Source organism: Labeo rohita, chromosome 12, assembly GCF_022985175.1.
Source record: "Labeo rohita strain BAU-BD-2019 chromosome 12, IGBB_LRoh.1.0, whole genome shotgun sequence".
NCBI classification, from domain to species: domain Eukaryota; kingdom Metazoa; phylum Chordata; class Actinopteri; order Cypriniformes; family Cyprinidae; genus Labeo; species Labeo rohita.
In genome coordinates, this window is record NC_066880.1 from 10912668 (window position 1) to 10926822 (window position 14155).

A 14155-nucleotide genomic window follows, 5' to 3' on the forward strand; every position below is an offset into this window, starting at 1 on the left:
TTGCCTTGCTCGCTTTACCTTGTTGTAGCCAAGGCTTTTCAAGCTGCTAGTTCGTCTTTGGGCATCCTGGAGGCACTGCAGAACCCACACAAACACACACACACATATACACACACACACACAAACTTGGACAGACACATGCACAACCATAATAAGCCTTTTTTTCCTAGTGGTTTTTCATGTTTCTTTGCTTGTGGGAAGACATCTCTGCAGCTCTGATAACTATCAAGTGAGATTTCTCTTCATCTTAAAAAACAAAAAACAAAAAACGTATCACTTGGACCGACTGACCGCTGAAGGAAAAAACCTGACGGAGAAATGAGTGATTATCCGCGGGCGGAGGACAGGCCTTGCCGGACGTCCTGAGACGCAGCTCTCCCTGTGATCCGCAAAAGACCCACTCCAAAAAAAGAAAGAAAAAACAGCCCCGCGAACAATGGCGTGCGCGTGAACTTCTGTGTGTGCGACCCCTTTGCTGTGGGACACACACATGCGCCCGCTCAAACACAATAGCAGAGAAGAGAGGGAAGAAAGGAGAAATACTCTTATTCGTTGGCGGGAGTGAGAGGTGGAGGACAGGGGAGGAGGGCCGCGCCGCTGCTCATGTACCCGAGAGAAGGCCTTTCACTGGGGCTGGAGGAGAGGGGAGGAAAGACTGGCTCTCTGGCCTCTGGGCTGTCTCTCCTACAGCAGGTTGGCTGCTGGCAATTCAGTCTTAATGCCTGGGTAAGTGCTCAGCGCTAATACACACGCTGCTTTCACACTCCTGTGGCCTTTTTAAAATCTTCTTTCTGCGTTTGTTAGACTGACTCACTGCCAGGACAGTGGTAAAGGATGCACTGTCATTTTATCTGCCTCAGAGTGGCTTAAGATGTCTGTGAGTGTGTGTATGTGAGTGTGTGTTTTGTAAGGAAGAACTAAGAGATCGATAGATATGGCATTTGAAGTTGTGCATTTAGTTAAAAATTGCCTGACGACAGGATTGAAGGTTTGAAAACAGTGAAGTCATATGTGTGTAACATGAATATACCATATGCTTCATTTCAGCTTGTGACTTGTGTGTTTGAAGATTTGAAATTTGCATTTTAAAAATTAGTTGTCATTTAATGTCTGTATTGCTTTAAAATATTCTTTTAGTAATTCTTCAGTTTCATTAGAAGCAATATTACACTTTTTCTTATTTATTTGTAACCAGCTGAGATTTAATCTGTATCGTATTTGTTTTTATATGAAGGAAGTAAAAAATTAGCATTGTGTTTTTTTTCTGTATTGAGAACAGAAGAGGGAAGCTGCTATTTATATTTTCATCGAGTGTCATAGTTAGGCATTTGTTTTGTTTGTATGCGTTAGTGTGTGTGTGAGCGGTGGGCGGGTGAGGGTTGTTATAGTGACGGTGACATCATCATAGTTCCACATTCTTTTGAAGTTCTTCCGTCTCATTTCGAGCTTTCTTTTTGCGTGGATTTGGCTGCATCTGTTTCTTGCTCGTTTGAACGCTTCCGTACGGTACGTAAACAAGCGTGGATGTTTTCTGCATTGTGTCCACTGCGCTTGGACGCGAGCCATTGGCACGTACGCTTCTCGAGTTCAAGTCCTTGGCAGCTTTTTTTGCTTGCTCTGGAATTTCGCAGGCCTGAGAGCCCCTCTATCCATCATGAGGATGTCACACCCCCTGCGTGTAAACCCCCCCCCACTCCCCACCCCAGCCCCACTACAGCTCATTAGAGCCCACAAGCTCCAGTGACAACTCATCATATCATGCCGTAAAGCGGAGAGAGGCGCTCGGGCCCTCAGGGGCCACAAGGTCGCCACCTTCACATTTTGTCTTTAAATTGCTCTGCAAGGTGCCACCAAGCGGAAATGCAGCGCCAACAGCTTTTTCCTGCTGCTGTCCGGCCCTCTGTCTTCCTCTTTTTCTTGTATCTCTTCCACAGGCCTTTCACAGAATAACCAGATTTCACTAATATAACCAAAGTTTTTCTATTTATAAGCTGATGTAAGATTTACTTAATATTGTGTACTCGTACATTTTAAATTGTACATTTATTATGTGAATTTATATAGTAAATGTATATTTTTCTAACTTTTTAAGATGATCTAGTAATCATCTGATGTAAGATTTACTTAATATTAGGGTTATTGTACATTTTAAGTTGTACTTTAAAATATGAATATTATGATTCATTTAAAATAATTTATTTAGTGAATATATTTTTCTGTGTTCTGCTGTTAAATATTTATGTCTAAAAAAACTCAGTCTTTATAAAATTATTTAATTTATATAATTATTTTTCTAAAAATCATCTGATGTAAGATTTACTTGATATCAGGGTTCTTCTAAAAATAGAATTTATGATGAATATAAAATAGAATATTATGATGGAAATATTATTATGGAAATTTCTATAGTAAATATATTTTTCTAACTATGTTCAGCTCTTAAAGATCTAAATGTCTAAAACTCACAGTCTCTAAAATAATTTTTGGTAATTATTTTTCTAATCCTTTGATTGTAAATTTTAAGTTGTACATTTTTAAAATTTGAGTCTTATGATTTATTTAAATTCTGATTTGTTATGGAAATTTATATAGTAAATACTGATTTTTTTTTTTTCTAACTATGTTCTGCTCTTAAATATTTAAGTTTTAAATAAACTATGAAATTATTAGTTTGTTATTTTTCTAATAATCATCTGATGTAACGGTTGCTTTATCAGGATTCTCATACATTTTAAGCATATATATAAATATAGGTGTAATGAGTTTCACAGTCACTATGAAATTGTTTTTAAAATTATTTATTGATAATCATATGATGCAAGGTTTACTTAATATCAGGGTTCTCATTTAAATTGTACATTCAAAAATATAAGTATTATGATTTATTTAAATTATGATCTATGAAGGAAATTTATGTAGTAAATACATTTTTTTAACTATGCTCTGCTCTTAAATATTTAATTGTCTAAAACATACTTTCACAGTTACTATGAAATTATTATTTAAAAAAAATCTGATGTAAGATTTACTTAATATCAGGATTCTCGTACATTTTAAGCTGTAAATTTTATGCTCTGCTCTTAAATATTTATTTGTCTGTATAGAATCTCTTAAAAACTCTATTTTTATTTATGCATTTTTTAAATATTTTAAGATTGTTTTTGCTTTGTTGTAAAGCTTACCCTGTAAAGTGGCCTTGAGTACTTGCAAAAGGCGATATATAAATTATTTTACAATAATAATAATTATTATTATTATTATATGTATATAAAAATACTAATATTTTCCAATTCATTGCAAATTGTTAGTAAAATGAAAATCATGACAGTCTGTTTTTCATAAGGAATGAACTTAAGACTTAGATATTTTAAAAAGTATAAAAAGTCATTGTGATAACTAAAACACTAAAAAACTGTCTGAAGACTCACCTAAAAATGTCATACAGGTTGAAAGGGAGTATGTGTGTGTGTGCACATTACTTTGTTTGTGAACGAGAAAGGAAGTGAGAGTGAAGGACAGGATTTGATAGACGCTGCATCAAAATGAGTGTGACATGCTCTTCTAAGACAAACAGGCCTCTCCATGGCCTGTCCATTAAAACAGGCCAGGCTTTTGTAAGACCACCACTAGGGGTCACGACCCCAAGCAGAAACTGTCAATCTCATTGGTTCGAAGGAGGGTACGTATGTCTACAGATTTACTCAAACACTCAATGGATATACAGACAGATTTGATGTTGAGTTGACACACATTAAGAGTATTTTTTTATTTATTTACCTCGTGTACAAAACTAACTGGTTTGCTTAGGAAATTACCACATGTGTAAATCTAGCTTTTTAATATCACCATTAGTATTATTTACCTGCTTATGTGAATTAGTCCTTTAGCCTTTTTCCCTCTGTGCAGTTGTGATGCTTGTGGTGGGAGGTATTGGCAAACGATTAAACAGGAAGTAGCCCGCTTTCCTTGCACATAATAGGGAAAAAGACGCCCACATATTTTCTTTGTGTTCCTTGTGTGGGTTTATTGTCTCGCTGGACCTCCGTGTGTCAGTCTCTAAACTCAATGAGTTGTTTAGAAGTAGGGTTTTAAAGAACGCTTATTCTGCGATTGTTAGCGTCCGACAGTACGCGCTTGTCCGCGGCCATGCACGGGCGCGTACGTAGGTGGTCTTCCTTACTCCCCTGAGTTGCTAGAGACAATTAGCCACGTCTGGAAGAACAGGGTAAAGCCATCGTACAATAGCAACGGGGTCAATAGAGCCACATTTATTGTGGGGCTTTTCTTAAGACTGAAGACTTAATGGACTTGAATAGCACTTAGAAAGGAAATTGTTTGAAGAATACGTTTTTGTATGCTGATTATCCATTGCGCCATGTTATGTTTGTCCCGCTGTGTGTCTTGTCCAGAAACAAAACAAAAACTAAACGTGCTTGTGTGTTTTAAAATAAGACTTTCAGTAGTCATTTTGCAGGCGTGTTTCAGAATTAGAAAAGTTAAAGAAATTCAATTTTTTTTCTTCTCAGGGTCTCGATCCGTTCAGGTGGAGAAGCGAGCAGAAACGCTACTGTAGCGAGGCGCGATAGCGTGCTGCGCACCCCAGAAGCCAGATAAACGGGATGCCCGGCTATTATTCGCATGGCTGTGTGGTGTTTGAAAGGGGTTCTGTTAGGCCCAGTGACTGTGATGTAAATCATTTGGCTTGTCTCTGGGTGAATGTGGCCGCAGTGGACAGCCATTTGGAGCTGTCCCTCAATGGAGAGGCCCTGGACAAAAGAACTCATTTAAATGGCTACTAAAGCCTTTCAGCGCAGGGAGAATTGACAACATTCTTTCACATCATTACTGAGGGGGGAGGTTACGGGGTAGCTTGCGCTGGACGGGTGTGTGCGGCACCGTTGCCTTAATGGCAAACTCGTCAGCTGTGTTTGGCAGCTGTCATCATCCCCGTCTGTTTTTCTGATGACAGGTCTTTCTTTTTTAAAATGTATTTTTATATCTCTCTCTCCTCTGTGTTTTTCTCCATGGCCTCACGCTTTCCCTTCCCCATTTCTCTTTCTGTCTCCACGCCGTTTGCTGCTCTCAGGGGCCCCGAAAACATCCCCAGAGCCCCTTTTTTTCCCCCCAAGCAGCTCTGTTCAGTTCATTAATCTTTCATTGGGAATATGGCAGAGCGGAACGCCCCCAATGCTGAAAGTGGCCTCTCTTTCTCCGTTTAGAGGCCCTGGATGGATACTTCAACATCTCAGGCCTGGGTCCTGATGTCCTTCCCATTTTCAAAGCATGGCTCACCTTTGCTTTTATAAATCACATCCTGACATTCAACACCATTGTTTTTTTTTTTAACAACATCTCAAGTGCTGGAATTAATTTGGCTTGTTTTAAATAAAGACAGTGGCCTTTTGCGTTCCCGACATGAGCAGCTGTCAATCAGACACACGGGCGCCTCTCAGGATGTTTTCCTGTCAGTCGGCTCGGTCTGCGCCGATTTATGCAGCGTCTACGCAAGAGAATCCCAGTCCACGTGTGGCCCGTCAAATCTACGGCACGCCAGTAATCTGGTTAGGTCGCGTGTACTGGGAATACACTAATGCCAGGCTATGCCTCAGCACCCCTCTGCTCGGCTGTAATCTTGGGTAATTGAAAATGGGGCCTGTGCCACTTAAGAACACAAAGAGCAGATTACATAGCTAAAACCAATTTGACCAAAATGCAGAAATGGATTTTCTCTCTTCCCCTTCACCCCTCCTCTCCTATCTTTTATAATGCAAACCCTCCAAAACCAGACCCTGAAGGAAGAGGAAGGGGTGGGAGTGTGACATGTGGGCAACCCAGAGAAAAACGAGAGAGAGTGTGCTTAGATTGACTGTCATAGCTTGTCAGAGACTCGTATCTGCTGTATATGTATCTGTTTGAATCAATAATGTGCGTTTCAGAAAGTGTTTTTAATTACAAACCACATTGCACTCAGAATAGGCTTGTGGTTCATGGATGCATAGTTGAAAATTGAGGCGCCGGTGTGTTTCTCCCTCAACCCAAACATGCACTGTATTAACAGCTTCTTCTTCTTCTTCCCACCCCCTTCCCCTCTCTTTTTCTGTTTCTTGCCAGTCTAATAAGGTCCCCGTGGTACAGCACCCTCACCATGTGCACCCGCTCACACCTCTGATCACCTACAGCAATGAGCACTTCACGCCTGGGAACCCCCCTCCACATCTACAGGCAGACGTGGACCCCAAAACAGGTACATATGCATGCTCATCTTTACATTCATGAATTTCAAAACAGTCAGGACGAAACCCAAGGCTAACCTTCAGGCCTGGTTAACTAACGGCACTGTCACGGTTACACCGTGTGATCTTGGCAGTCTACCTGGTAAGATGCATCAGAGCGTTTCGGAGTCGTCTTGGCTGTGGGCCAAGGTTGCACCCCTCCTTTTGTGTGCGCATGTTGAGATGGAGCTGTTGACCTGGGTCGGTTAAGCCTGTGGAGCCACTTGACTTCTGGGAGAAGTAACTGCGGGAAACCAAGAAAGAAAATCTCAATCTTTGCCCATTTTGATGACACACGATTTCACCAGGATGAAAACTGTATGAGCAGGAGGTTTACTGGGAAACTCGATTTGAAGGCTTAGGTTGTACCTGTCATGATTCTCATCTCAAAAAGATTTCACTTCAGGTGTGATATAATGTCATTTGCTGGTATGTTTCAGAATCAGATTATCTCACAGGCATTTTGTTCTTCGGCAACATTATACAGTCGAACAGCTGCTCTTCAAAGCTGTCGACAACCTGCATGTTGATTTTACAGGGGGCTTTTTCTGCTCTCATAACAGACCTTATCACTAAGGGTCTCTTTAAGGACTCAGAGACTGTTTAATGTGCTGCTTAATGGCTCGCTTAATTGAGTTTAGAGTTTAATTAATTAACAAATTGTATTAAGACCGCTGTACGCGGTGCCAATGTGCTGTGGAGGCATTGTTTTCCTTGTTCTGCGCGGCTAACATTAGCCAGCAGAATTTTTACAATCGTTTCAGCCATTTCCTTGAGGTTGAGGTTTTTTTTATACAAAATCTAGTAGTCCAAAGACAACTTGTTAGTTCACATTGTTGCTAAAAGCTCTTGTGAGTCGTGCTGGGCAACGATTAATCATGATTAATCACATTCAAAATAAGTTTTTGTTTATATATGTGTGTGTACTGTGTATTTTTATTATGTATATATAAAACACACATATAGTATATATTTTGGATGTGATTAATCGTGATTAATCGTTGCCCAGCAATAGTTGTAAGATATTCTATGTTAACTTATGCTATTGTAAACCACTGAATTCTTATTTAGGGTTAGTTTTAGACCTTCTACCCACCACGTGTGTGGTTAATTGGCCGTTAAACTCTGAAACCAATATTGAGAGTGTTTCGGCACTTAAACAGACATCCAACGCTAATGTGTCAGTCTCTCTTAGCACGTGGTGTGGTGTTTGCGTTGTTGACTTGTGAACCTCAATTATCGCCCGTTGTTAATCCTCTGATTCGATAGACAAATGTGACAGGGCTCTGTATTTTTTTCTCCTCTCCCCCGTGTGCCATACAACATCGTGGCTGCCTCCACAAGCTTTGATCAGAACGTGTGATTTAGAGCTGTGCATGTGAGCTCAACCTCCTCCCTCTCCCACCTCCCTCTGATGTTGACTTTGTTCAATTGTGTATCTCACAAAGGATAAATTTAACACTTAAACTTCATCGGGGAATTTCTGTGTCAGGACAAGAGCAGAAACATTTTCACACCGTTCACACAGACACACATACATACACCTCGCTCTCTTTTCATTCTTTGCATTTTTTATATTTCTCTTGCAGGAATCCCAAGGCCTCCACATCCTCCAGATATATCCCCCTACTACCCCCTGTCACCTGGCACTGTAGGCCAGATTCCCCATCCGCTAGGATGGTTAGTACCACAGTAAGCAGCCCAATTTTTTTCCTCTTCTTCACTGTGATTGTTATTAGTCTTAATAACTTGAGTGATTATTTGTTGTGCTGTTATAACATGATGTAGAGTGGGGTCCAAAGTCTAAGATATTAAAAATGCTATTAATTTTTAATTTAATTATTTTTAATTCTTAAAAGATTTAATTAAAATGTAAAATATTTTAATTTTATTTTATTTTATTTTATTTTATTTTATTTTATTTTATCCTTGAGGAATCTGACTTTTGGGCTCCACTTATTTATAATATGACATACATATTTGTGACCCTGGACTACAAAACCAATCGTAAATAGCATGGGTATATTTCTAGCAATAGCCAACAATACATTGTATGGGTCAAAATTATCGATATTTTTCTTTCATGCCTAAAATTATTAGGATCACATTCCATAAAGATATTTTGTAAATTTCCTACCGTACATATATCAAAACTTGATTTACTATTAATTTGATTAGTAATATGCATTGCTAAGAACTTAATTTGGACAACTTTAAAGGTGATTTTCTCAATCTTTAGATTTTTTTGCACCCTCAGATTCCAGATTTTCAAATAGTTGTATCTAGGCCAAATATTGTCCTAAAGTCTCTATTTCTACAAACTAACCCTTATGACTGCTTTTTTGGTCCTGGGTCACATTTGTTCAAACATGATGCATTTTGCCATTGTGTATATTCACCAGGCCTGTGTCCACCTTGCTGTGGGTCTGTGGGTATTTAAGATGCAGTTTGAGACTTGGACCATCACATGACACAAAAGCTAACTCTTAACCTCTGTACAGTTTATACATTCTGGAAAGGCACCGCTGGGGCCCACAGCAATGCACCCGTGGCTTTCTTCATCCCCTAAACTCTAAATTGCCTCTTTGTGGCAAATGCTATTTTGCATGTCTCTGTATTGTCCAATTAGAGTAATGAACTGTGATTGCCAGTATTTTACCCACAATTCCACACGGGGGCTCTCCCCTGGTAACTCTTGTCAACACTTGTTAATATGACAAAAGGCTACAAATTAAGCTCTGTTAATTTAATGTTTTCTCACCGCGATCTAAATACCGAGAGAGGCCCCAAGCGCAGCCACGGCCCTTTGATTCTCTGCACTTTATTTTGGTATAAATTTACATTCATTATTGTTTGTCTTTGGATGTGTAGACCTCAATTAGCGTGATGGCTCCATTAAAGGGGCCGGTGCTTCGTCTTTAATTAGCACAACAAAACACCTAGTTTCAGCTCAGGGAGAGGGGCCTCCATCGACACCAAGCGCGGGGTTATGAAATTTAATTAGCCATTCCTATCAGATTTGTGGCATTCAAATTGTTCAGAGTTTGCTTGCCTTTGATCTGCGCTCTGCAATCCCCTAGATTTTTGTTCTGATCAAATGAGAATAAAGCCGCCTGCATAGAGAGTGCTTTTTTTCTCTTTTTTCATCCGTTCCTTTACCTCTCTTCCTTTCTTCTTTTCCTAGGCAAGGTCAACCAGTTTACCCAATCACGACGGGAGGTTTCAGACACCCCTACCCGACTGCCCTCACTGTCAATGCGTCCATGTCAAGGTGAGTTGAGCCTTGGGACGGTCGGCTCGCTGAGAACGCGAGCGTGTCAAACCCCCGCAAACTTCTCCCTTAAGGAGAGACAGCTCTCGCCTCAGTGTTCAAAAAGACGGTCCCGTGCGATCCGCTATGTATTAAAATATTAATTATTGTTATCATTTTATAATGAGACCCCTAAAGAACGTTTACCCGACTGAATGACAGAGAATGAGAGCACTGTCAATTTAGCTGCGATCGCAGATTTCGGGGGCCGTCGTTGGACTCTGAGCGAGAGCTTCGTTGTGGCCTGTTGGGGTCTGGTTCAAGTGGCGATTTGGACGCAAATGTCCCCAGGAGAGCACTAATGGTTGTGTGTGGGGGGATTGTGGGATATATGTGTGAGCGTATGTTTGTTTTAACTGTCGCAGTGATTGCCCCCTTGTGACTCTTACTCATCTGTTATGTGAGAAGTGGGAGGTGTTTGCTGTCGATGACAAATCACTCTTTGCTTTGTAGCTTTTATGTCATTTAAACACAAACAGCTTCATATGCTGGTCACCTTCTTCTGCATTTACTCAGCCTTTCCCTCCTAATCTGAAACATACGATACTCTTATTTCGCAATGATGATGAATGTGAAGATGATGATGATGATGGTGGTGATGCTGAGACTAGCCAGAGAGGCACAGAGGCAGATCTGGTTTATAGTTTCGAGAAATGGAGACCAACTCAAGCCCAGCCTGTGTCTCCAGACAGGGACAAACTCCTGTTTAATTGCAGCGTGATTGGAAAAGCAGCTCTGGAGGCCTGGCGAGCTTAGACCAGTGGACGTTGATGGATAAATGTGAGCGGGGAAGCAAGAACAGGAGGGAGGAACAGGGAGGGGTTTTGTTCGCCCTTAAACACTGGCCAGGATTTGAGCATTTTTGAGGGGAGAAAAGCTCAAAGAAATGTCCCGTATAGTGTTTCTGTGCAGGACATTTAGGATATATCAACCATTGCTCAAACATGAGGCCTCATTCATGAAACATGAGCGGAACAAATCTGTGCGAATTGTGTAAAATTATCGATTTTTCTTTTATGCCAAAAATCATTACGATATAACGTTCCATGAAGTTATTTTGTAAATTTCCTACTGTAAATGTATCAAAACCTTTTGATTAGTAATATGCATGGCTAAGAACTTGGACAACTTTAAAGGTGATTTTCTCAATAGTTAGATTTTTTTTGAACCCTCAGATTTCAGATTTTCAAATAGTTGTATATTGGCCAAATATTGTCTGTCCTATCCTAACAAACCATACATCAATGGAAAGCTTATTTAGATTTCAGATTGACCCTTATGACTGGTTTTGTGGTCCAGGGTCACATTTGTGTAAATTATTCGCAAAACTACATTAACTAAGTAATTACTAAGTACTTACAATTACTAAGTAATTGTACATTTCTGTGTATGAAGTATAACATTCATTCATGAAATATAAAAAATATTTAACCAAAAACAAGCATAATCATTGTAAAATGATACATTGAGGCAACAAATCTATTAAAAATAGCTTTACAAACAATTCACGCTTATGCACAAAAGATTTCACGAATAGTTAATTAATGAAATCAACAGAGCAAATTTCAGTCAAATGATTTGTAAAATCTTAACAAAAAAACAAATTCTTGTTAAATGCGTGAAAAGCTTATAAACGGCACATTCATGAAACATCAGCAGAACTTTTTTGTAAATAAAATTTAAAAACAAAAGTAAAATAATTTCACTGAACGCAGCAAATTTACACAAGAACGTTTCAACAAACAATTAACACTGATTCTGCTTACGCGAGTGAACGAGGCGCAATCTCGCACTCGTGTCTTGTATATTTTCATTGTCCTCACACGGTTTAAAGTGGTCAGGCCAAACATAACAGCTCTGAAACACAATATTTAGCTCTGCAGTGATGATCAGAGTGCATTGGCAGCTGCTCCGCTTACGAGCACAGGGTCTTTGCAGCTGGTCCTGACTCTTAAAGGTCCATTTTTATTAACAGCCGGCTCTGAAACCGAGGCCTCACACATTTGACACCAACAGCTTTCACCCCGTGTGTGTTTTGAGCTCTCGGCTCCATAGAGAAGTCATTTGTACCCTGCCAAGGGCCTGGAACGAGCCCATTCCGCCTGCTCTGCCGTCAGGCGCCCGTGCTGGTCTGCAGCCTCTGCTCCGGCGCTGGACCTTCACTTAAGTGACAGCTGATTCTGTCCTAATGAGGCCTTTATATTGTGATCATCCTATTTCCAGTGCAGGCTAATTGAATCTTCTGAATGGGGGCTAGGGGGATTGGTGATGTGCTGGGGAAGAGCTAATGCGTTTTGATAATCTGTAATTGAATTAGCATAGATTAATAAGTGGTGGTCTTGTGTCTCTGCGGAGGGAAGGTGCTTTAGCATGTTTGTGTCAAAACCGGCGGCGGCCGCTGTCACCGGCCTCCTGCGCAAAATAATGAGCACCAGGAAAAGGTTTCATTAATTGTGTTTATGCTTTTTCTGTGAATAAAGAGGGCGAGAGAGAGAGAAAGAGAGAGAGGGGGAAGTCTTGCTTTGTCTTCTTTCACAGTCACTGGACGAGAACTCCAGGAGGCCTCAGGATTAAGAGACGCCCATATGTTGCTCTCCGGTGCCTGTCTTCGGCTCAGAGAGATTCTGATGGCCCTATCTGCCGCCATTTATTATGCAGTTAGCACACAGGGCTTCATGTAGCGAGCTGCTTTTCACCCTTCAGCCTCCTAAAAAATACATTTCAGATCACGAACGCCGCGGACTCGGATCCGGCAAATGAGCGACATAGTTTTGATAATGGGGTTGGAGTCGTACAGGTGTATCGGCCATCCCGGATGACAGGGCGAGGAAGCGTAAGGCCCCTCGGCCCCTGCCCGCGCCTGCCCTTTGATATGTTCCTCCATCCGCACCTCCGCTCCCATCCGCGGAGCAAAAGAAAGCCAATGACAGGCAGAGCGCACCGGCGGGGTCATTACACATTAAACAGGCGCCGAGGCCATCGCTCCGATTGGCAATTAAATGGCACTCACTGACACTCGGCTGGTGTGGAAGAAGATTGAGACGTTGGACCCTGCAGGGGCCCTTCTCGGCACACCTCGCTCTTCCCTCAGCAGGGCTAAATTGGTGGCAGGCTCCGCTGCGTGCTGATGAGCGGTATGATGCCCTGCGCTTCAAAGGGATGGCCGTCATGTTTAAACCATAACCTGGGCCTCGCTATGGCAACAGCGGCACGGGTGGGGGCGGCGCTGGTGGGACAGTCGGGAGGAAAAGGAGCAGAGGAAATGTTAACAAGTATGCAAGGACAGAAGGAAAAAAAGAAAAAAGGTGGGGGCTAATGATCACGCCGCTGCAGCCACGACGCCGGTCCCCCCTCAGTAGAAGCGGGCGGGCGGATGGGCGGCCCGGATGACATGGCACAAACACAAATGTGTCAGGGATGAAGGGAAGAGAGAATAGGAGAAGAGAGATTGGGGGGAAACACAGTCCCCAGAGAGAAGCTCCAACAGAAACTAGTTGTTCCTTGTGAGTTTACGCTCATCATTATATTCTGGCTCCAAGCCATATAGCCACACTCAAGCAGATAATGAGCTGTTTGAAAAAAAGAATTATTCCTTCTCTCTCTCTCTTTTTTTTTTTTCATCATCCTCCATTCTTTCTCTTAGATTTGTGTACGGCCGTGCACAAATGGGACGCGCTGCACGCACTCAGGCACAGATGTGTTTATTTGTACGCTCAGGAATTCTGCTTTCCTACAGATCTTTATATAATGCTAGGGGATGATATTATAGACAAGTCTTTAAATCAGCCAGGGGACATTTTAGTTTACGTTCGAAGGAAAATAATCAAACTGCAAGTAAATGAGAAGAAAACGACCAGCCTAAATGGTCTCGAAATGACCACGCTAATTAAAAATGTTATTTTGAAACAGAAAAATGCTTATGAAAACAATTTGACCCCTATGTTTGTGGTATATGAGTCATCTAAATGCATTATGTGAAAGATATTTTATCTTTTGTCAAAATGTAGTGCTTTCTCCACCGCTGAAATGAACAAGGCCATGTGGGTGGAAAGAGATTAAATTAACCAATAACATTTGTCACATCACACTTTTTATGATGCAGTCAAATAGAAAAAAATGATGTTGAAGACATCAAGAATCAAAAATGACCTATTTACTTCAAAAACACATCTGAAATGACTTCTGTTAACTGTGTGGGTGGGAAAAAATAACCTAAAATATTACATAAGATGATTATAATGCCCACTTTTTATGATGGAATCAAATGTTAATGTTAAGGACAACATTAAAAAAAAAAAAATTAAATAAAGTTTTTACTTTCCTAACGTTATGATTATTATTGTTCATTATTGTGGCAAGAATATTAGTGCACGTTATTCTAAAAAAAAAAAAAAAAAAAGCTTTAAATCAAAATTTAATAAATTTCTCTGCCTCTGAAACAATTTTTTCACAATGTGGTTGTGTGAAAAAATTGTATTAATAATATTAACCAATAATTTAATCATAGCCCACTTTTACGATCCAATTAAATCATGATGACATCACATTTTTGAAATTAAAATGCTTTTTTTTT

The 14155-nt window shown here is 40.6% G+C and overlaps 1 protein-coding gene across 16 annotated transcripts in view; it reads left to right on the forward strand.

The window, feature by feature from the left end:
- The window catches only part of tcf7l2 (transcription factor 7 like 2), a 92405-nt gene that overhangs the window by 69543 nt on the left and 8707 nt on the right, over positions 1–14155 (forward strand). For 15 of the 16 annotated variants that reach the window (XM_051124439.1, XM_051124440.1, XM_051124441.1 and 12 more), the window contains 3 exons: positions 6112–6244; positions 7862–7964; positions 9457–9543. In XM_051124439.1, the coding sequence (XP_050980396.1) occupies positions 6112–6244; positions 7862–7964; positions 9457–9543 (323 nt within the window). Of the gene's footprint in view, positions 1–564; positions 727–6111; positions 6245–7861; positions 7965–9456; positions 9544–14155 lie in introns of those variants that run through there. The other variant, XM_051124454.1, reaches the window with a different exon arrangement.